General features: G+C 47.5%; 1 protein-coding gene across 9 annotated transcripts in view; it reads right to left on the bottom strand.

The window, feature by feature from the left end:
- Positions 1–24,445, bottom strand: part of TNRC6C (trinucleotide repeat containing adaptor 6C) — a 287,922-nt gene that overhangs the window by 240,968 nt on the left and 22,509 nt on the right. For 5 of the 9 annotated variants that reach the window (XM_072025707.1, XM_072025712.1, XM_072025714.1 and 2 more), the window contains exons 1-2: positions 11,159–11,247; positions 8,949–9,011 (exon numbers count right to left, since the gene is read on the bottom strand). In XM_072025707.1, the coding sequence (XP_071881808.1) occupies positions 8,949–9,011; positions 11,159–11,188 (93 nt within the window). In that variant the 5' untranslated portion in view covers positions 11,189–11,247. Of the gene's footprint in view, positions 1–8,948; positions 9,012–11,158; positions 11,249–24,445 lie in introns of those variants that run through there. The other 4 variants (XM_072025705.1, XM_072025711.1, XM_072025706.1 and 1 more) reach the window with 2 other exon arrangements.

Genomic DNA, 24,445 nt, shown 5'->3' with positions numbered 1-24,445 from the left:
TCTCCTGCTTGTGGGGCGCCCGCCATTGCAATCGCGAATAAATTACTACTTCACTGAGATCCTCGCCTGAGCCTAAGTTATTGGCTACGGAGTGTTTCTCACAATTTGGGGGCTCGTCCGGGATCCAGTCACCTACTGGGGAGCCCCACCGCCGCAGCAGCAGGAAGGCATGCCCCGCTGATTTCAGCGGTCCTGTGCATCGACGGTGGCGGTTCTGCGGAAAGCTGACAGAGGGCCCGAGACTGGTTAAAGAGGCAGGATCCGTGAAGTAGTGGGGAAAGGAAGAAGGTAGGCACTCCGGGTTTTTAAGAATCGATCCGGTAACTCTGTGCACAGACCAAGGTAAGAAATATTAAGTATTGCCTTGGGGGTCGGGTATCTGGTGTATGGTAAGCCCTTGCACGGGGAAGTGCTGGCACTACACCAGGGGAATCTGGTGTACGGTAATCCTTGCACGGGGAAGTGCTTGGAAGTACACCAGGGAATCTGGTAAACTCAGGTGTGCGGTAACGCTGGCATGGGGAAGTGCTTGGCGGTACACCCCCATCTTTCAGTACGTTAGTGTGTGGTAAACTGCAGAAGGGAAATTTCTGTAGCACATACTGGCGAGGGTTAGGAAAGATGGGAAGTACGAGTTCCAGGGAATCTGGTAAACTCATAGGTGTGCGGTAACGCTTGCACGGGGAAGTGCTTGGCGGTACACCCCCATTTTTCAGTACGTTGGTGTGTGGTACACTGCAGAAGGGAAATTTCTGTAGCACATACTGGCGAGGGTTAGGAAAAATGGGAAAATATGAGTTCCAGGGGACAGGGAGATATCCCTGGGGGAGTGCCTACTAATAGTTCTTCCTGAAGAATGATAAGAAATTGGAAACATAATCCCAAAATTAGAGGGATTGTAAAAGAAAAATAATTTTAAAAAAGGTTAAATATTGTGTATCAGTCTGGACAAAAGAACCAATTAAGGAAACAGCAGTATTTTGGCCAAAATACGGGTCTGATGAAAATTCAGGCTTTAAATTTATGTGTAAACAAGAAGATTCCTTTTTTTAGAGAAGGAGCCAAGTTATGCTCCCTATAATCTTAATATTGAACTGTTGGCAGCAGCAGTCACTCCGGGAAGGGAGACAGGGACTGTAATTAACACTGTCCCTAAAGAAGTATCGTACCCTAGGCTCCGGCAAGAATTAGAACAAGGTAGAAGAGATATTGAGAATTTTGCCTTCCCTGATACTAACAGTACTAACGCTAACTGTGTATCCTCTTCGGTGAACTACCCCCTCCTCCTTACCAGCAGAGAGGTTAGGACTTTTAAGAAGGAGAGGAAGTCTTTATTTGAGGACCCCAACAGCCTAGTTGAACAATTAGACCAGTTCCTACGACCTGATTTATACTCTTGGGGGAGGGAATTATGTCTGTAAGTATGTTGTTTACAGGGAAAGAAATGGGAATGATCAGGAGGAGAGCTGCTATACAAGAATGGGAAAGAGCTCATCCTCCAGGACCAGGGGTAATTCCGGCAGGGCAGAAATACCCACTTGCCAATCCTGGCTGGAATAATAATAGTGTACAACACAGAAATCATATGAGAGACTTGGGGTCAGAATGAGAAAGTACTTGGGGATGAGACCTGAGGACCCAGTATCCCAAGGGCTCTTGAAAGTTCATTGTGTGATTAAAGCCTGGCAAAATACGCAGAAAATGCTTCAGAAGGTGGGGGGATGTAGTGAACAGTCACTGGGGGACCCTCCTGCGGGAGGCCCTGGAGGCGTGTGTCTGGAGGGGAGATAAGAAGGAAAAAAAAAAAAAAAAAAAAAAGAGAGTGAAACTAATGGTATTGACAGTGCAGCGGGTAGTGAGGCAGAGGGTCGGAGAAAGAGGAAGAAAATCTTCGGGGGAGTTAGGGCCAGGATGGAAAGGAGAGGAAGAGAGATGAAGGAATGGCAGGCAAAGAAGGCTGCCTGTGTTGTGGCCTGAGTCCTAGCAGGGACAGGCTTTGATAAGATGTTTTAAGTGTGGCCAGGCTGGCCACTTCAAACAGGAATATCTGGAGTGGAAGAAGGAGGAAAGAAGGAAAATGGGATGAAATATGCTATATTGATATGTTGTTTATCTTGGAGGGAAAAGGTATGGAATTAAGTTGGACCCTGACTGAGCCTTTGGTGCTGGTATTAGAAAAGTACAGGCTGGAGAAAGATAAAGGAAGTGTTAAAAGGGTTGCTGAAGGGGTTAAAGGTGTGGCATGTAATATTTAACAGAGCTGTCTGAAGTTGAATGAGCAGGGAAAGGTGATGTAGGCATTATCTAAGTAACAGTCTAGAAGTTTTGGTATATTTGCTGTGGTGTTTGGTCAGCTTCCCAAGCATCGGGGAGGGGGGAACAGCCTGCTCCACCAGGGGCCTCTCCAGCGGCCGCAGGGGGGCTTCGGCTCCAGCACCTGGAGCGCCTCCTCCCCCTCCTTCTGCACTGACTTTGGTGCCTGCGGGGGGGTTTCTCGCTCTCCCAACTGCTGTTGAGCAGCAGGTTTTTGTTTGTTTCTTTGTTTGTTTGTTTTCGTGGATGTGCTCTCACAGAGGCACGGACTGTATTGCTCATGGCTTGGCTCTGGGCGGCAGTGAGCCCCTTAGGGGCCAGATGAAATTGTCCCTTACCTGCCACGGGGAGGCTTCTGGGTTTTTCTCACGGGTGCTGCCACTGCAGTTTCCCACGCCCCCCCCACTCACACCCCCCCGAACCTTGCCATCAAACCCAATACACTGGGGTCATTACTGACTTGTAAAGCATCAGGGATTAACTTAACTAATGAAACCCTAAAAAGTGATGGGGGTAGAAGGGGCTGGAATAACAGTGCCACTTTTGGGGGATACCAACCTGAGACCAGGGGATAAAATGATCACTGGGTAATTATTGTATGTACCCAAGGCAGGGACTAACTTGTTGAGAAGGGATTTAATGATTAAATTGGGCATTCAAATAGTAAATTGTTAGACTGGAATAACAGTGTTATTAATGGAGTGCTCTCAGGCCCTGAGAGCAAACATACATGTATATTCACCTCTGACTGGAAAGACCCTGAAATGGGGGCGGAAGCAACAATATAGGTGGACAATTTTACCCCAAGGGTTTACTGGGCCACCTATCTATTTGGTTAAGTTCTAAAAAAAAAAGATTTTGGAGCAACTACAACCTCCCAAGGGGGTATTAATGTTAACAAATATATGGATCGTTTTCTATTGTCAGGACAGGAGAAAAGAGTTGTGAAGAAAGCTACTAACAAGCTATTCAACTTTCTGGGAAAGCAGGGCTTGGGAGTATTAAAAAAAATAAATAAATTACAATACGGAGAAAGAGAAGTCAGGTATTTAAGGCATCTAATGTCTGAAGGAAAACAAAGAATAAATGCAGAGAGGATTCAGGGAATTGTTGAAAATTAAGAAAGAACTAAAAAGTTTTAAAAGAAAGATTTTTTAAGGAATCAGGAGCTATGAAGTCTGAAGGAAAATGGATACTCCCTGATGGGACAGAAATGCTGAATAAAGTGATAATGAGGCAAATATTAACTGTTTTACATCAGAAGAGTCATTGGGAGGTGCAAGCAATGTGTGATGTTGTGCTACGAAAGTATGTCTGTGTAGGAATATACACTTTAGCGAAGCACATATGCAGAGGATGTACCATATGTCAAAAGGTAAATAAAAAGGTCTTCTGTAACCCATCTAGAAGAGGACGGGAGCCAGGGATTTGACCTTTCCAAAGTATACGGGTAAATTTTACTGAGTTACTTGTTTGTCCTAATTGACCACGTGAATGGATGGGCGTAAAGCTTTACTGCAAGGGTTAAAGCAGGCCTTAGAGATTGAGTGGGATTTTCACAGCCCCTGGCACCCCTCCTCTTCTGGGAAGGTGGAGCGAATGAATCAGACATTAAAGAAGCAATTAACTAAACTAGTGTTAGAAACTCAACTTCCTTGGGTAAAATGCTTACTCCTACAGGTTTAAACAGCACCAAGAAAGGATACAGGAATTTTACCATATGAGATGCTGTTCAGATTGCCCTATCTGGGCAGAAGGGATGAGATACCACAATTCAAAACAAGAGACTTTTCTTAAGAACTGTATTCTGGGGTTGTCCTCTTCTTTGTCATTTCTCAGGACCTGTGGGTTGTTGGCTCAAACCCCACCTTTGGAATTCCCCATTCACCACCATCACCCAGGAAACCGGGTCCTGATTCGGACCTGGAAAGAGTCAACTCCGGCCTGAATGGGAAGAACAATTACTGACCACTGAAACAGCCATAAGAACTGCGGAAAAGGTTGGACTCACTATACTCGAGTGAAGGCATCCGTCGACGCTAGTACCTGGGAAGCTGTTCCTACGAAAGACTTGTTGGAAGTTGAAATTGAAGAGAAAAATCTCATAGTGGACTCTGAGCAGGATAAGAGCTTACAATTGTAAACTAACCTTTTATTTTCACAGGTAACTAACGACTGTGACTTGTGATTGAGAGAAAGAACAGACCTATAGTGAATTGCAGTGCTCCCAAGGGGGGGGTTGTTATAGTAGTAGTGTACATCTTATTTTTTGTATCGATAATTATTTGGAAACCTAAGGTTTAAAAATAATGACAGGGAAAAAAATAGATTACTAATTTTGTTTTTAGTGATTCTAGGCCTCAGAGAAGGCCTCGGTCAATTGGCAACTTGGAAAAGGCATGACCAGATAATAGCAAAAATGGGATACCCCATCAAAATATGGGTGACTGTGACAGAGGGTTATATACCACAATCTGTCACGTTTGATGTTTGTGAGGTGTTAGCTTGTGGAGATTTAAATGCCCAACGACAATTGAGCAGAGAGAACAAATAACTGGGAGAGACCCAACAGCCAGATTGAGAACAGCTGTATGGAAACAATCCTCTATTGCCATCAGAGAAAGGGAGAAACTCAAGGAGAAAACAGGAGAGAAAACAGGAGGCCCTCTGAAATGTGTCAGTTCAAACGAGGTACAGGGATGTGAATGCCTGGATAGAATGGGTCAAATATACCGTCCAGAGTCTCAACTGTAGCTACTGCTATGCTTGTGCCTCGGGATGACTGATTGCCCAGATAGTGCCCTTCCCATGGGGGGTGGACCAAAGACTCCCAAGAGATGCGATGTATGATTGCATTGTACCAAGAAAAGACTGCCTGGGGAAATGAGGCCTGTAAGTCTCTCTTTGCTGTTTCTTGCATGATAACAATATCACGGTTCCCCCTGCATTCTCTACAGCTATAGGTAACCATACAGCTTGCCTCTCACGGCAGGGTGTGAGTGCTACCTGGCGTCTGGGAGAATTTGCCTTGTGCTACCAAGGACTTGATGGGAAACTGCTCAAGACTAGAGATCCCCAGGGCAGATCTCTGGTGGTACGGTGGAGGGAAGATCTTACGGTCCACCCTACCATCTAATTGGGAAGGCACTTGAGCACTTGTTCAATTAGCTATACCCTTCACCCTGGCATTTGAAAGAGAAACATCACAAATACCCAGAAGTAAAAGAGGCTTAGGAATATCATTTGATGATAGAGTATATATAGATTCTATTGGGGTACCTAGAGGAGTTCCAGATGAACATAAAGCCAGAAATCAAATTGCTGCAGGGTTTGAGTCACTGTTCTGGTGGGTAACAATCAATAAAAATGTGGATTGGATTAATTATTTCTATTATAATCAGCAGAGATTCATCAATTATACCAAGGATGCGATGAGAGGAATCGCTGAACAACTAGATGCCATCAGCAAAATGGCTTGGGAAAACAGGATAGCATTAGATATGATGCTCGCAGAGGAAGTAGGTGTGTTTGTGTGTGTAATACTGAGCAACCATTGTTGCACTCTTATACCCAACAATAGTGTCCCAGATGGCTCGGTAACAAGAGCATTGCAAGGGCTTACCACCCTTGCCAGTGAATTGGCAGAAAAAAAAAAAAAAAAAAAAAAAAAAAAAAATAGGCATATTTGCAACATTGATCATAGTTGTAGGAGTTTTGACAGCCATTGGTTGCTGCATTATCCCCTGTGTAAGAGGACTAGTACAGTGGTTAACTGAAACCGCACTATTGAAACAAATGACCATGGAGCTACCACCTTACTCAGATAAGGAGATAGTGAGGAGATGGAAAGCAAAGAAGAAGAAGTCTATCAAATTGCACCTTAGAGAAAGGTTTTGCAAAAATCAACAGTTTATAAAAAAAAAGAAAAGGGGGGAATTGTGGGAATAGAAATGTTGTTTTTGCAGAGTTACATTGTTTAGAAGGAGGGAATGTGGTACTGAGATATGCTTACAGTGATAAGAAAGTTTAGCAGGCGACCTAGTAAAATGCAGACAACCAGTCTCCTTAGGACAATTAGGTGAAAATCACGGTGTCAAGTCAAGTCAGATAAGTGAAGAAACATTACCACTTCAAGCAGTAAAAATGTCAAAAGAAATTTGAAATTTAACAGGCCGGCAACTGAAGACTATGCATTGTTTGTGAAGCATCAGATAGATTGTGAACCTGGATTACCCACTCAGTGGGGAAACAGGGGAGGGTCCTGCCATCAAAAGGTATATAAACTGTGTTTTGGAACTAGTAGATGCGCTCTCTCCTGCTTGTGGGGCGCCCGCCATTGCAATCGCGAATAAATTACTACTTCACTGAGATCCTCGCCTGAGCCTAAGTTATTGGCTACGGAGTGTTTCTCACACAACCCATCTCAGATCCCTGCTTTATTTCCAGTAACACCGAACCTCGCCTCATCTGAAAGGAAGAGGCTCCAAACTTCTTTTCTTTCCAGGGCTGGACACATCCTGAATGCTAATTTAGGAGGCAATTGAGGGGGAGGGTACATTAAGAAAATGCACATAACCATTAAGCCAGGGAGACTAAAGCATCCTGCCTGGATCAGCGCTGCTGGATACTGTCTAGAGCATCACCAGCTGCTCTCAGATACCTATAGTGGAGCTCTTTTATGCAAACACCTCCAGTAACAGCTTTTGTGGATCTGACAGACAGAGTGGTTAAAAATTAGGCATTCAGTGGGTATCCAGTGGAGAGACATTGTACAGCACATCTAAAGAGGGGAGTCAGCCTCGGAGAGGGAATTCTGAATTGCCTGGAGGGGAAAGGCTGCTCAGGCAGGGAGCGAGGCTGCGCTGGGAGCATTGTGGCATCCCTCCCATCTCCTGGGGTCACTGGGGGGCTGCAGCTCCAGGGAACTGGGATTCACAGACAGCAGAGGGTCACATCCCCCCCAGAAAGCTGCAGATGTGGGTCACGCTGCAAATGGTAGGATTGTGGTGCTTTTCCATCAAATCCCAACATTTCCTATAGGACCTTATCAGCACAGGACGCGGCCGAACCATTTCTCTGTCCAAGCCCAGTAATAAAACAGTTCTTTAGCAGCACCAACACACCTCAACTCTTCCCATAGACAAGAGCTACACCAGCAGTCTTCAGCTCACGGTCAATAGGTTTTGACTCGATCCCAGATAGCAAGAGCAAGGAATGGTGGAGGGGTCACCTACCCTTGTAGGACAAGAGGGAATGGCCTCAAATTGTGCTGGGGACATTCAGGGTGGAAATGAGGAGCCATTTCTGCTCAGAAAGAGCAGTCAGGCGTTGGGACAGGTTGCCCAGGGAGGTGGTGGCATCACCGTCCCTGGGGGTGTTCAAGGAAAGGTTGGACGTGGTGCTTGGGGACGTGGTTCAGTGGGTGATAGGGTGATGGTTGGACCAGGTGATCCTGGAGGGCTTTCCCGACTTTCATGATTCTACAATTCTATACCTGGCTTGAGCTGCCAGCTATAGGGGTCAGATAACCAGAGTGCAGTGAACATTATCTGAGCACTTCAAAAAAATAAAAAATTAAAAATTACAAAAGCCACCTCTGGGGCAGTCCTTATTCCAGTAATGATTTCTGGTGTTTGCTGCCTTTTCTTTTTAATCACCTTATTGCTGTAGGGAATACCAGCTGCTCTGGCTATGCTACAATTGCTTAGGGATGGCCTTTAGAAGCTTTGTTTGATTTTTCTACTTCATCTAACATCAAGTCTGTGAAGTATTCCTAAACTTCAAGGGACTCCTGAAGGTTCTGGCACCAACCACTAAGAGCATCTGCTAAGGGGTAACCACACAGCTCCTGCCAAAGGCAGGAACCAAGACTCAGGCTGGAGAGCTGGCAGATTTGGGACCATCATTTAGGTTACTGCAAAACACGTTTCTAAATTGCATATGCATAGGTTTTTTATATATATACACACACATATATAAATTTATCAACAATACACACGTATGTAAACTGAACCCAACGTGGAAGTGGTCTGATAGAAACCGGCACGTGAAAATGCAATTTCTTTCCTATTCTCATTTACACTGTTTGGATTAAAATGCATCTTTCCACATCCCACATGCAAATGGAATATAAACAGTAAAAGCGGAACATTTAAACAAATATTTGCAAGAGGGTTTTGTTTGTTTTTAAATACTTGGCCTCCTCCAGAAGGAATCCACAGACCACACAGAGTTTCATGAAACACCTCTTCTTTGTTCCCTTGTAAAAAGGGAACAGGGACATCTACGCGACCGGGCAAGATCTGGATGAGCATAGATCTTCAGGTCCATAGGCAAGATTTACACCCTGAGCCGCACACAAACCAATGGGCATGTATCTGTCCTTGCATCTCTCACCAAACAGTTACACAGAGAGCTTGTGGCAATCCTGAACCCGAGCTCCAAGTAAATCTGAGCCTGGGTTCTGTGTTTAGGACTGCTGACAGCAACATCACCCCCATCCAGCAATGGGGAAGACCAATTTTTGTAAAGCAGAGCACTTATCTTTCTTCTGCAACTCGCAAGACATCAACGCAGTCAGTATGAAGAATCACAACAAACTTTTTGATTAAGAAAAAAAATACAGAGGCACTGACCTGTCTGTCACTGAGATCTCGACTGTCTTTGGATTTAAATTCACCGCCAGAAGCTTCCATGTCCTGAAAAATAAAAAATAATAAAACTGAATTGGTGTTATTCGCATGTTTTACACCCATGTTTGTACCAACAGAGGCTGCACCGCACAGCACACAGAAAGATGGCTTCAGCTTTGTGCTGGGTGTTTCTGCTGGTTCAAGTGCAGGAGGGACCAGGAATGAAATGAAAATCTCCAGTTTCTCATTGTACAACACCTGAATCAGTGATGAGACACAAACTCTTCGTGGACAAAGCTATTGGAAACCCAAACATAAAACCTAATATGTGAAAAAATATTGCCTTTAAAAAAAAAAAAAACAAACATCTGCATCTGAAAACACTGAGATATCTGCCACCTTCTGTGGTAAGAAGAGGGAAATAGGGACTTTTTTTTTTTTTTTTTTTTTTAAACTAAAAGAAAAACTCTCAAGTGCTAACATTTCATCAAAACTTGGCTGGCTGATGATGGCTGAGAACACTCTGCAGTTCTGCAGCCTCGCCTCCTTCAGAAAAGGGAAGGTGTAGGGAATTGAGGCCGCCCTAACAACATCATCCCTGTCAATTGTTCTCCTGGTAGAGAGCCAGGCCGGTGCTAAAAACCACGGAGTTTTCCACTGTTACCTAGAGCATGAAATAACGTCCCCACTGAGGACTGCAGGTTCATAAAGCATAACGGAGAGTCATGAACGGGATTTCCAAAGGTACCCAAACGCGTTTCACTAAGGCTGCACTCCTAAATTATTGAGGCACTTCAGAAAAATCCCACTTCATTGACGTAAATCCACAAGGTATCAGCGTCCCCATCAGCCCTGGTGGACTTTGCGGTTAGGGAACAAACACCCCAACAAAACGTCAGCTGTGAGCTATTGCGTGGCTGCTGAGGATGTTTCTGGGAGGGTGGTCAGGCTTTCCTCACTTAATTTTTCATTTTGCCTTTGAAAACATCCCCAGGCATGGTCTGGAGCCAGCCTAACTTCCCTAAAACTTGTCGTGTTTGTTGGACGCGTTCCTCAGGCACAGCAAGGAGAGCTCCTAAGAGAACACGAGGCGGGCTCTCAAAAATAACGAGCCTGGCGCTAACAACATAGAAGTCTGCTGTTTCCTTTTATCGTGCACGTGGACGGCCAGGACGCTGCAGACAGGCTGCACAAACCACAGGGGGAGGCACCCACGCGCATGCAGGGGCTGTGGGGAGGATTTCCCTTTGCTCTCCTGGCAAAGGAAATGTAACAGGACAGCAGATAATCTGCTGCCTGCCTTTATTTGGAATCCGCAGCAGCGAGAGAATTACTACATGCCAATTGAGCTACTTAAATAGCAGCTTGGCACACAAACAACAGCCCTGGATTAGATGGGGTGTAAGACACAGGCAGGGCTGGCTCAGCCCCGGCTTGGCCAGAAGCTGGGAAAGCCAGACTCAAAATCCCAGCCCCACACACACACAGGAACCCATCACATCGGGCCCTAGTTATTATTATTAACTAACTAAACTCCTGCAGGCTCCCTTCTCAGCCTTTCGTGTTGAGCTACCAAGGACAAGAGGGTAAGGGCTGGAGAACGTGCTGAGCAGAAGGGCTCGTGTCTGGGAAAGACAACTGAAGGACGGGAAGGTGGAGGTGGGAAGATGCAGCTGGAAAATCAAAGTGCACCAAGACAAATGGCCATTATCCAGCAAAGTGTGCTACTACTTTCTTAGCAACGCACATCACTTAGATTAATTTTCGGAGAGAAAACAGGCTGTCTCAACAGCAGCCTTATGGTCTTAGCAATTCGCTTTACAATTACTCACTAAACTACCTTGATTTAATTATTCGAGAAGAATCTCACCGCCACCGCTAACTACTTAATTAAAAACACAACTTTAGAGCAATAAGGGAGTCATGTTATATTGTATTTGAAATAGATTTCATGCCAAAACCAGGCGCTGTTTACTTTCACCAGCTTAATGTGCCGATATATTCAGAGTCCCGAGGATTTTAAGAATGGCTGGAGCAGCAGCCATCGTCCAGGGGCTGCAAACGACGCCCATAAGCTTGTTCTTCTTCAGAGCCTAGGCAGCTCCAGCAAAATCAAATTAAGAAAAGCATCACCACAACAGAACTAGTCCAGAAAATAAGCAAGCTTTACCCCCGGGGAAGTCAGAGGCTGAGAGGCCTGGACAAGCTCTTACCCTGCTGGTGCTCCCCAAGCGCTGGAGCATCCCCCAGCTCCTGCCCCTTCTGCTGGTGCCAAATGCCCACAGGTGCAGGTGGGCACCCAAACTGGGGCTGCCCTCTGCATTTCCACCAAGGACCTATCAGCAGGGGCAGATATACCAGGTCCCAGCTTGTGCTAATCAAGGTGATTGCACCTCCTGACCCACTCCTCCAGGCCAAAAAAGGGGAAACCTGTGCTCCGTTTGTACAAGCACCCTCAGCCCTGATGACTCTTTGCTACTCCCTTCAGCTCAAAGCATTGCAAAGCCCCAGGCAGCGAGGTCCAGGCTCCCCATCATCATCTTCCTCATCATCATCTTCCTCACCAGGAGCTCCTGCTCACATGGGGGTCCCAGCCCCTTCCTCTATCGCTGCATGGTGGCACGGCAGGAGCACCCCAAATGCTCCATGCTGGTGATCTCTGCCTGAGGGCAGTGACCTGAGACCAGTTTTTTATTTTTTTTAGTCAATCTTAGCATTTTAATGGGTGTCAAGCATGGGTATCACCTGATCCTTGAAGGAGTCAAGAGCGGTCTTCAATAATTTGTTGTTTTTTTTAACCTGTGGCAGAAGGGGCTGTGAGTTAATCGGCTCAGTTGCTGCTGCGATGTGAGTGGAGAAGCCTTTTGGGGAAAAAGCAGTCAGATGCCTGTGGTGAGACAGCCCGTGGGCAAGCAGGGGTAGCTGCAGACACCAGCACGGCTCACGCAACGCTTCTGGAGAGCGCCGGTCAGATTTAGACTGTGCCAAGTGGTGTAGGAAAGGCCCCCAAATTACTACCGGGCCATTTCCCATTTAGTTAAACACCTCTCCTTTTCCATACAGCTAAAACTATACACGTATTCAGATACAAAAAATTAAATGCCTGCCTTCTTGAATATTATCTTCTTGGTTTATTGTGTGCCCTCTCTCCCCTTCTCTTCCCGGAGAGACCAACCATCACATGAAAATGCTTTTCATCATCTGTAAAATTTGATGCCCAAAATAGCCCCACGGTTGCCCTAGCAACTAGCATTTATTCCCCCTCCCCCCAGCATCCCCCCCTTTGCATATTGCTGCATATTTCTATCATCTCTTTCCAGGCACAGTTCATAAACACGGCTGCATAATAAAGAATGTTATCACCAATGACTTACAGCCCAGCTGCTGCAAATAAGATATGAAGTGGCAGGGAAATACAATTTCATGCAGCTAGGACAACAGATTGATTGGGTGCCCTTCAAATTTGATGCCACTTCTTTAAGTCTGTCCAAATTCAAAAAAAAAAAAAAAAGTTAGTTTCCCCACCTCCCCATCTTTCCGTGGTAGCAACAGACAATAAAAGTGGGAGATAATTCACCAGGACACTCATTATGTCTGCAGCAACCTTGCCCTGAGAGATTGACAATTTAAAGAGATGTGCTGCTTTCCTCCGCCACCTCCTCTACTTTTTCCCCAGCCACCCTCCTTCATCAGAAGTCTCATTCCTCCAGTTTGGTTGCCTGTTTAATTTAATTATCTTCCCTTTCAAATTATTATTTCCGTTCAGATTACTAGCCAGAAGGCTGTTATAGACAGAGACAAGCAAAGTCCTCAACGTCATTACCGCCATCCCCAAAATTTTATCTTTGTTTTTATTTAGTTTTGGTAGAACAACATGAAAAGCCTCCCCTAGCATCAAAGAACACCCCGACAAGGACGAAAGGAGGCGTGCTTTGAAATTCTTCTTTTCCCCTTGTCACTGCTGATGGGCTGACCTTCAAGGACACGGAGATCTGCTCTGGAGGCTGCTCGGAACATGTAGAGATCACCTTGTGGCACCAAAGTGCAACACAGCACAGCGAGGAGCAGCTGTGCTGATGCTCTCACCGTGCTTCTGCTCGTAGCAAAGTCTCTGGGTGCGTGCAGAGACAGCCCCTGCACAGCAAGGTTTCTGTCCCTGTCCTCTCCTTGCTCACAGAGGTGCACTGGATTCTCCTCTGCACCCTTGCACGCTGCTCAGGGAAAGCTCACAGCGCTGGCATCTCTGAGACGCTGCTCCTCCATCCCCTAGTTACAAGCTGCCTTCCCTGTGGGTTATTCCCTGGCACAGAAAGGACGCCTGGAGCAGGCCTGGCAAGGACAGCGCTCGTTCTGCACCAGGGATCCTGGCACTGGCCTAGCACCCCGCAGCTGTCAGAGCAAGGGTCAGGACGTGCAATGGGTGCACTGCTTGGAAATTTGCAGGGAAGGAAGGGAAGGAAAATCCAGTTTGTTTCCATTTCACAAGAAGAGAGGGATCAGCGTGCAGCCTCCGGTTCCAAATCTTGCCTGGCGTTAGTGAGCACCCACCAACCAAAGCACCCAGCGGGAGGAAATCACTCCTCGCAGAAGCCTTTTGGGCATTAACTCAAAAGCAGCACCAAACCCACAACTATCCCAAGGAGTCTGGAACCAACTCTCATGCATCTGGACACACCACAAGGACTGCCTTCCTCTCAGCATCTCCAGCAGCCCACAACAGCCAGGCTGCTCGAGAACCAGCTCCTCCTGCCCAGGAGCATGCAATGCCCACACATTTCTTGCCTCTCAGTGCAGGAGATGCTGCCAGCTCTTAAAACTTTCACAGCAATGACCTGCGCAGGTGCTAGGCTGTGGAGAGAACCCTTCCCAGCTGCTATCATGTTTTCATCACTCAAAACATTTAAGATAGGAATCTAGGTGGTTGGCTGCTGCTTTAACCAGTGAAGCACTGACTGGAAGGCAGAGCAGAGAACCCAGAGGTGTAGGGTTGAGTTGCTCTCATAGTGCCTGGTCATATCCAGCGTGGGATCCTCAGGAAGATCCCCTGACCCCTCAGCTCCTCCTTCCCCACCTGTACACAGCAACAACAGATCTCCAAGGAGCTTTCAGACACAAGTAGCTCTGATTTGGGCAATGTTTAAGAACTGGAGCTGAGTTTTGGGGGTTCGCACTCTGATCCTAGGACACTGTGATGCTTAAATGTGCAGGACGTTTGCCAGCTACTCAGATGGAAAGCATGAAAGCAGCTCAGGGCAAAATTACTATTATTAAGATGAGAGATGAGGTTTTAAACCCCAAGCTGCAGCTCAGGAAAGTCAAAACCACTTTCAGCATCCGTCTTGAGATACGTTCAGTGATCAAGAACTGAAGTCAGCTTTGAAGCAGCAGTCACAGGTCACAAAGGAGTGTTTAAGGGTAGGGCAGAAGGTAACACAGAAAAGTTGGGGGATTTTTTTTTTGTGGTACTTTTAGTAGGAAAAACGTAGAGTTGAAGAGAAGCAGAAAACGTGTAATATGCGAAAGGAAGATTTTTATTTTTTTACAACTGATTTCTACCACCTCCTTTGAGGCGTGAGCAGCTCTTTAATTTACAAAGGGTCATTTCTGTGTCATTTTTCTGTCCTAAGTGGAGGCCAAGTTCAAGAGGCGCTCCTTTTAATTTCCTCTGGATACAAGTACTTGGATACAGAATCCCATTTATCTTCCTTGCCTCAAGTAAATAAATTTTAAAAAGTTAGTGTGTCCTATAAATACTCCATAATATACAAGATCCAACATCACTTTTTTTTTTGCACCTAAAACCTTAAACCCTACTGACACCATAAAGCATCAGTGCTCCACATCCCATGATTGTTTCCCATAATCTAGGGGAACATTAAAGAGAGAAAAATTGTGCTGAAAAATGACATCTTATCTATTTCCTTCCTCCCTAGCACCACTCCATGTTTTTGTCATCGCAGGTCAGACACCTGCTCCCCACGTTGTAATCTGGGGAAGTGATAAATGCTTGCAGGCAGTGATTACGAGCGGCCGCATTCACTCGGTGTCAATCTGGAAAGCAGCACGGCGACGCCGTTGCCATTCTTTGTCCTGCCAACAGGGCGAATTAAAGAGGGAGGAAAAAAAGCTTAAGGAAAAAAAAAAAAAAGAACTGACAAAGGGAATTTTTCTCTTACCTCCTTCCCAGATGGGAAAGCTATTACCAGGTCCAGACTCTATATAAGCGCCCGTGTCAGGGAGGGGATGCTCCAGCTACAAGCACTCTTACAATCTCTTGAGAGACTGGGGGGTGAGGAGGATAATTTACATGATCTGGGTTCTCTTGGATTTGACCATGACCTCCACAAGACTACGGGTGTATTTAAAATGGCAAGACAGATGGGCAGCAAGCCAAATTGCAACACAACGCAACAAAACCTAGCAAAGCACAACTTCATCACTGCTGCGTCAGCCGCTGGGCAGCCCCTGAGTGACCCTTCCTGCAGTCAGGCTGGATCATGCCCTCATCTGTGGGGCAGAACCGGTCAAGGGAGAGGAGCCTGGTTCATTGCATTCTGCATTTCAACCAAGAACTGCTAAACTTGGCCATTTTCCAGGATTTGGGGTGTGCTGCAGTTATCTGGGTGATAACGCAAAGTGTCACAGGCTGTGTCCAAAGCACATGGCTTCCTAGGTGAGGTTGGAGGAGATCCTGGCATTCATCAGGAAAGTTACATGTATCATCTCATTACACCAGATGCTTTTGTGGCAGCAACCTGCTCTCACAACAGCTTTAGGTAAGTGGGGAAAGCCTGGAGCTGCATTTATGTCAAGAAACCCAACAGTATCTCCACGCCAAGGCACGCTTTCTGCAGGGCTTGAACAAACCCAGCACTGTGCACAGAAGGGCAGAGAAAGAAAATCAGTTTACCAAGATGAGAAATTAAGTATTTTAACTAGTCCTCAGTGAAAACACTGAAGCCCTGAGTGCAGAAGCTGCAGGCTCCCCAAGTGGCCCTGTCGTGCTGCAGGTAGGGAGGGCACGTCCCAGGAACTGGACTTCAACTCGTCAATTATGCTGTGGCTGCGCAGTGCAATTATCCATAAATATTTATACACACACGCACGCCCTTTGTTCTGCCTGCATGTGACATAGAGGAGAAGTTTGGCTCTGCTCTCTCTCCCTCACCTGGATTTGCTCTGCCCTTTCTGCTGGATACAAGGGATTTGATCGAATTAACTTAATTGGCAAATGTATTGTTCAGGCAGCTGTGACAGAAGTGACTTCGTGCATTAGTCCGAAGGTTAAGTAGCTCATGGCAGCTCCCAGCACTTCCTGCTGCCAGGCGCCTCTGTACCAACTGAATCGGGCTTTGGAGCAGGTTCAGGGGGGCGATGCCCCGTGCCGTACATTGTGTTCGGGTGCAGAGAGGCAGCTTGGTCAGAAACGCCCACGTCCCTGGCTACTTGGTGTGCTCCCAGCCATTTGCCATGTCAAGGATACTGGAAAGTGGCTCTACACAGCATTATTGGTATTCCTTTTTTCTGAAAGAGGACAACAGACCATCTGGAGAACAGCCCTGCCTTGCGAGCCAAAGCTTCTGCCCTGTCTCCATCCCAGCTGCCGTGGCTGGATGCCACCCGGCCTGCAGCTCTCAGCCGTGGGGGGTGCTGTGTGGGGCTGTGCCCTGCTCCACAGAGCCAGGGCTTGGCTCCCAGGGCTTCCCTCCAGCTGCTGGTGCTCAGCAAGGCCAAGGCCCATGTCCTGCCACCTCATCCCCGCTGCCCAAATTCCCCCCCGTGGCTTGGCACTGGTGGGACAGCAGCCACCCAGCTCCCCCTCCCTGGCTAACACCTCCAGGACTCCAGGTGGAGCAGCTCATTTGGGGGCAGATATTCCTCTTCCTCCCTCCCCTCTGACACTCCTGTTGCTGACCTGATGACGAACATCACTTCAGTGATGGGGGCACAGAAACGTGGTGACAAACGGCACACAGCCGAGACCGAGCTGCCCTCGTGGAGGAGGTCACCTCTGGAGGCCCAGCAAAGCAGGTGGTGGGAGCAGCTTGTGTTTATCCCTGCCTCACCCCCTAAATGTCCTCTGGACCAAGAGGGCAGCCCACAGCCCCGGGCAGCCCTTCCCCAGCCCCACAGGCGCTGGGAGAACACAGTTCAGTCTTTTTCTTTGCACACACAGGCGTAGAGAGAAGGGGAAATTTTCATAACCGTTTTGATTTCTACTAACTGAAGCCAGTGTAAATTTGTCTTCTATGAATCTCACTTACATTTCGTGCCTGACTTGTGCATAAAACTTCCCCAGATTTACACAAGCTAACTCCATAAGTCATCCCCTTCCCAACCGGGCCCTATATCTTGATGACCTTTTAGAAACCAATGACTGCTTTCCTGTTGTTATCCGTAATTGGAAAAGCACTGGAGATAAGAAAATTTATAGCAATGAGTGATCTACCTGCGAGAGACAATAAAGAACGCCGGGCGGTGAAAGAAGGGGGAAGAAAAAAATCCCCCACAGGGAGAGGTGTGCAGGCACGCACTGCTCAGGCTGAACCTCCCCTGTCCTCCTAAATCTCTCTGAAGTCTCCCCCTTGGGCAGGACAAGTGTCCTCTGCAGGACGGGTGCCCTCCTGCCAGTCACCTGCTCTGACTGAAGACCGCTAGGAATTTATTTGCAAGACTTAAGTTTTTACAAGAAGGAAGCACGAGATGGGCAGGCAGGCACAGCCCCTTTTTCCTTGCGGTCCCTGCCACAGCCCTCTGGAAAAAACGAAGTGGGGCTGAAGGGGTTGAAATGTACACACACTGTGTGCACAACACAGAGAGGGGCAGGATAGATCTCAGATGGTTATGTACACACACACACACTGCTTTGAGGTTAATCTCAACGACATTCATCATCCTATCACTCACAGCAATCTGCACCAGCAGGAATCACTGCACACGATGGGATCACTGAAGTGCTCCTGGACACCATAAGAACCCTTCCCAGACTGAATCTTGTTTTGTTTTGAAACAAAGGCAGAAGGTGTCACACTGCCACATCCCTTCTCTGGGACCGGGCCAACAGACTGGGGTGCACTGCTCCTGGGTTCAGGGAACAGGAGGTGTCAGGCAGCAGCCCTGATCTCACTTTTACCCAAGAAATTCAGGATGTGCCAGGGCTCAAGAAATGAAATGGTTCCACTCACACCTGCTAATCAAAGCAATCAAGATGACATTCTCATCTGTAGGAACCAAAGAGGTGCCAAAAAGAAAAAGAGAAAAAGCATTTCCTTGCCCAAGTGTAAGCAAGCACACCCCAGCAGTATCAGCAAGGCTGGCTGAGGAGGGGACGTCTCAGCTTTGCCGGTCTACATGGATATAGTTTGTGCTACTGTACACGGGGAACAGCAGCAAGGACTGCTTTGCCAGATGTAGCACACATGCAACAACCCTCAGAAAACAGCCCAGCCCTGATGGGGTGGCACACTTTCTACTGAAACACGGTGATGAAGGAACCGAGCATTGCCCCCGTTGCCACAGCCCTATCAGATAGCTGGAGCTGTGCCTGCAGTAAACAAAGTGGTTTTCAAAATCACTGTTCTCATTTGAGACAGCCGTGGCACACCTGCTCGGGTCACTGTACCAGTGTCTTATGCACCTCTGAAGCCTGCTCTGACCTAAAAGGGATTCCAGCCCTCGGTCCGCACCTCGGCTCAGCTTTCCTATTTGCCATCAGAAGGATTATGCAGGACCATCTGCAACAATTAACTCCCAAGAGAGAAGTTAAAATAAAACCACTGAGAGGCTGCTGAGAACCAGAAAAGACGACCACAAAACCCTGGCAGAGGCTGGGATGAGGAAAGGCAAGCAGCAAGGAGGGACTGTCACGAGGAACCCCCAGCAGCTCTCCTCCCACCATCTCTCACAGATAAAGATCTCCACAGCTTTAGCAAAGGTCACCAGGGCTTGTATGTGGGGGAAGACGGCTCCAGAGGTACTCAATTCACAGCTTTTGAACCAGCTCCTGGTAAGCTCTGCCCAAGTGGAAGGGAGGTGGAGGCATCTCAGCACCGAGCTCAGCACCCCACCTTGCTGGGGTCTCCTCCAGGCCTGCCGGGCTCGCTGCATGCTGAAGACGTCTCCCTCAGACATCTGTATTTTCAGATTATTCATTATGAATTGATTAGTTCATCCCACAGTCACCCTGATCATATTCTTCCTATGTACTAACATCTCAATGAATGAGCAGTCAAGTAGAAAATGAATGCATTAGTGCCTGATTGTATTACTAAGCTCTTGTAAATGCTAACGAATGCAGCAGTGTTTAATTCAGCCAAATAAACAGGTAGTTACAGAGTTAAACAGCACTAGCTTCCAAACAGGAGCAAAACACCTAAAAATATCTTAATATCTTGCAGGTTTAGCATTGAAATTAGCTTTGGAAATGAGCACGCATTTGAGGAGAATTCTTTTGTCTGGTTATAAAGCCACGTTCAAGGCAGTATTTTCATGAGTATGACATTGAGCTAGCCACTTTCAGCCCTGCCAGGGCAGAACTGATTACAAGCCACCTAGGTAATTAGAACAATTTGCATTCAGACCTGCATTTTAGGAGAAACTAAGCTCGGAATAATTTTTTAATTCCACTGGATTTTATATTTGCAACTCAATATGCAAGACAAACTTTCCAGCTCTCTGCTGGGAACAGAGAAATGCAGTTTTTTATTATTAATTATTCACTATGAGATAATTTCCCATCTCCATCCACAAGCAACCACAACAGTATATACAAGAAGTCTCAAAGAAAGCATGCCACCCTCTGAAAAGACACGGGTACATTTTTTCGGCAGGCCGGCAACTCAGAGCTGTGATAGAGAAGAGCAATTCTCTGACTCACAAGGCATTCATCAAGACTTGATGAATGATAGATTAAAAAGACAGGGAAATTTCCACACAGACCAAGCCTCGCGTTTGCCTCCCTTGTTTATGATGGAGCAGCACTTCTGCAGACACGAAGCCAAGCGGTGCAGGCACACGCTGCTGCAGCAGCCCATGGGCAGCGAGCACAGACCTACCCGCTCCTCACCTTTACAGGGTATTTGGGTATTTACTCAGTCAGCTTCTCGTAAGGATGGGCAGACAGGTTCAGGTTGTGCAGGCAGTGTCCTTGCAGGCCCGGGTTATACATCCAACCAGCTGCTTGCCATTAAGATGTAACACAGCATTAAAAAAAAAATACTGCGCTTCCTTCTTAGCTGTACCAAAGACACCGTGGCAGTTTTTGGTGCATGCCAGGGCATCGTCCCCTTCCACAACATGAGCCTGGCCCCTTAGAGCCCATCACGGTGATGATCCAAAGAGCAACGTCTGCATCCAGCATGGGCTGAGCACAGTGAGGTGCCTGTGCTGGGATGCTGGGTCTTGGGCAGCTTCGGATGTGGATAACCTCACACAAAAATCCTAAGGAAATCCCTCCTGGATTTCACCCCTCTCAGCCTTTTTCCTAAAAAAGGGAAAACGTGCAGCAACAATGCAGGGCCAGCTGCCACGTTACCTGATTGCAGCTCAGTGCTCTGCAGAGACCCCAGCTGCTCCCGAGGCCAAAGCTGTCTGCGTGGTGGGTGGCTGAGCCGTGGTGCTGCAGCTGGGCCAGCAAACGGCCCTGCAGAGGAGATCCTGCCCAGCTCAGCCCCCATGCTCCTTGTACAAGGAGCTGAGCGTGGCACGAGCCTTGCAGGCACAACATTCCTCTGCCACTGATCCAATGTCAAATCCATTTTGAGACCAAAAGCCTCCACCGTGAGGAATTTGTCTGCCTTGGCCTCAAAGCTGGGCAGCTGTCCCAGAGCCTGGCTGAGGGAGATTTTAATTTCTCACTTCCACTAAACCTCTAATGGACTGGACCTGCTTTGGCTGCATAAAGATGGCCAGACCCTAAGGCTAACGACCTGTCGTACCCAGAGCAGCAGGACAGCTGGGAACCGAGAGCTCGAATTCACAAAGCAGAGCCCAAATGAGAGCCTGCAAGAGGTGCCTGTAACAACCTGAGCAGAGAAGACTGACTCATCGCCTTGTTTTCCCCAAGCACAGACTGTATCTGTTTGGCAATAGACCAAGGAAAATGACAGTATAAACTGCCAGATCCCAGCAAATCTCTTCCTTGACTGTCTCTGCTGTTCATTGCCAAGAGACAGAGCTGGCTTTGCTGCTGTCCCACAGGACAAGCCTCGTTCTCAGCTCCAAATCTGCCTCCCTCGTCTTCTCAAAGAGCACAGTGATACAGCAGTTGGACTTATACAACTCTATAAAACCTGTAAGAGTCAGTCAGCCCCCCACATTCCTTTGGGGTCTCCTCTAGCAGTAGGAAAACAAATGGGCTCTGCGTCATGCTGCTGTGGATGTGAACGCAGCCAAGGATCAGTGGGGTTTCGCTGTAAGCCCCCCCACCACCACCCAGGAGTCCTGCTGGCAGCACCCAGCGTGAAGGAAGGTTTGGCACTTCAGGTATTTCACAGAGTCCTAAGAAAGGCATTAGAGACAAAAGACTGCCAGAAATGCTGCGTTCATGGGAGATGTGCAGGTTTAAAAAAATACAAAGTAAGAGACTGACTTCAGTGCAGATGAAAGCTTTGGGCTCTGGCTCCCAGGAAAGCCCCACAGAAGCAGCAAGTGCAGCCACAGCGCCAGCTCCCCAAGGGGCTGCAGGGCTCAAACTGGAAGAGTTGCCTCTAGAAACGGCTCTGGAGCCAGAGCTGCTGCCTCCTCAGTGCCTGGGGCACAGCTAGTCCTGGAAATGGGGTGTTAGTGCAGCCAGCAATGGAGTCAGAACCCCACCCCGAGCAGCATCTGCTAGTCCTGATGTGAGACCAGCAGAAATCTCAGGTTTGCGATTTGGGCATGTTTCCACTAAGAACCACAGAGAGACCATTCCCTCTTTTTATACAGCCCACCAAAGAGCCGTTTAGTGATAATGACCAAACTTGGCTTCATCTTGAAAACCTTTAATAGACTCCTGTATATTATTTGGGCTTTAACGGAGCTGGTAGGGAAAACAGAAAAAGTAACGCATAACATGGAGAAGCTGGGTTTGGTTTTCTGTGTGCAGAATAAACCACGACTTTGAATGTCTCCTCTAATTATTTATGCTTCCCCTCTCATGCAGAGAAGTTTGTAAGTTCAGATTGCCTACCACATCTTCTCTCTTTTCCTTCTTTTTTTCCCCTTTCTGTCTACAGCCATAAGAAAGGAAAAGGAAAAAAATACTAGAAAGGAAAACCAAGTGACAATGACCCTGTTAGCCGTTCCCCCAGGAGCAGCTGCTCGCCACAAGTCTGCCCTCTTGCTCTTTCTCTGACAAGGCCAACGATCTCGAGCAGGCAGCACACCCGAGCAGGACAGGGCTCACGAGCCGTGCAACACGCGGTGACAGCACTGATGGGACACGACTGGGAGAAGGGCCTGGTCTTTGCAAAGTGAGGATTAGACTCTGGACGTGTCTAACTAGAGGTGGATCAGCAATCCAGCTCGTTCATCTTCCCTGGAGGGATGCTTTCTTCCCTTCCTGCCTGAGGAGGGCAATGAGAGAGGGGTCTTCAAGCCTCTGTGAGCGCTAACAGGCCCCAAGCAAGGAGGGGGCAGAGCCTCCAAATACGCAGCTGAAGGCAGCAGTAGTGGATTCACTGTTTAAGAAATACCTTGCTTGCACAGAGACAAACAGTACCTACCTGGTAACTCTATAGTCCCAAGACTTGTCCTGTACAAACAGGATAAGCCTCTCCATAGAAATTATCTCCTCCACGGGAGGCAGGTATTCCCGAGCCAGAGGAACAAATTCCCCCAAGAGCAGCGATAAGACCTCTCCAGCAGCCGGAAACAGCCAGGTTATCAAATGTTTATGGTAATCAAGAGCAGGTGATTACAGTCAACCCCAATGGGTTAGCATGAATATCAAGCAACATGGGCACAAGTACTCATGGTTATGAGCTCCTGGCTTAATGAAACAGATCAGATATAAACAGAGGCATCAGCGGCAAGTGAAACCAGGAGCTCTGTTCCCAAACAACTCTACCAGTTGAGTGAATTTCATCTAAAAGCTGGAAGAAGCGGGTTTCAACATCTAGCAGCACTGCTTTAAACAGAGAAACATGCCTGGCAAACAGCTGACAGACACAAGGCTTATTACTCCATGTGTGCAGCTGAAGGTCTCGACTTTCACCCCAGGCATGGAGAAGGGAGAACCACGGCTTTTACTCTTGCCGGTGCAATGCTCAGTGTGGGAGGCCAACTGCCTCCGAGGAAGCCCTCCCAGCAGTGAGCAATGAGGTTTTGCACACAGTGAAGGTGTAGTTAGATTCATAACACATGGGCAGTCTGGGCTTGCTTCACTAGGGAACAAGGTACATTAGCAAGATACCTTGTAAAATCTGCAGGAATTGCCCAAAGCAGTTCAGATAAGGGGTTAGAGCTGGTCCATGTCATCAGACTAAGAGACAGACCTTCATATCAATATACTTAGTACACTTTAAAAAAAATATCATGGCCTGAGAAACACGAGACTGCCCAACACTGTTTGGATTGACCTCTAAAAAGCATCACTGCACATGTCCACATGAGTCCAGCTCTGAAAGAGCTTTTTACTTCAGAGCTTTTTACTGTGCTACCTAAGCTTTCTAGTCCCTGTGTTTGTTATTTTTTTAAATAAAAAAAAAATCAATGAGAAGTACTAATCACCCATGAAATGAATCCAAAAAATGCCTCTGCTTTGTCTCTGCATTGCTTGAAGTAGGAAAGCTCTGAGCATCAGTCAAAAACAGCTGCACGTTGTTCAGAAGGGGAGCCTTTAACTGATTTAGTCCATTGCTATCAGCTACTTCCAGTCTCCAGAGTTACTTTCCACAACCTACAGGAGCTCGTGTCCTTGGGAGAACTGTCAGAAAGCAGGAGAAAAATACATGCTGGGAAATGCCTGCTCTGGATTTTGTACCAGAACGCTTGGAGGAAAACACTGCACCAAGGCAGCAGCAGAGAGACAAAGGAGGACGATGAGTGCGTGATCCAGCCAACGAGACCAGCTGTTGGCCTCCAAAAAAGAGGCCTAGAGACCTACTGTTATGGGCAGTAGTAGGGTTAATTTCACACCAAAACCCACAAGTACACAGATTATACACCTGGAAGTGCTCCTAATTACACCCCTGCAAAGTAAGCGCCTCCAACTCCATGAAACACACTGCTACCATGCTCTGTCAGAGGACCAGACCTCATCTGAAGCCTTTGGTGAGAAGGGCTCAGGTCCAAGGACCCTGCCGCAGGCAACACAGAAGCCCCACGGGGATGGCAGCGACAACAGGAGCGTGGGAAGCCCAAGAAGTGATGGGCACATGTTTGTGACAGCAGGGGAACGCTGCTCTGCCCCAATCAGATGGCTGTGGGTCCAAACACCCAGGCAGTGTCACGCTCCCAGCTGGCACAGGAGCCATTCCCCAGCTCCCAGCCAAGCAGTCTGTGGCAGCAGCCTTCAAAGC

This window comes from Anas platyrhynchos, chromosome 19 (genome assembly GCF_047663525.1).
Source record: "Anas platyrhynchos isolate ZD024472 breed Pekin duck chromosome 19, IASCAAS_PekinDuck_T2T, whole genome shotgun sequence".
Taxonomy (NCBI): Eukaryota; Metazoa; Chordata; class Aves; order Anseriformes; family Anatidae; genus Anas; species Anas platyrhynchos.
Note: the sequence above shows the minus strand (reverse complement) of the source record. Positions and strands in the feature narration are given on the sequence as shown.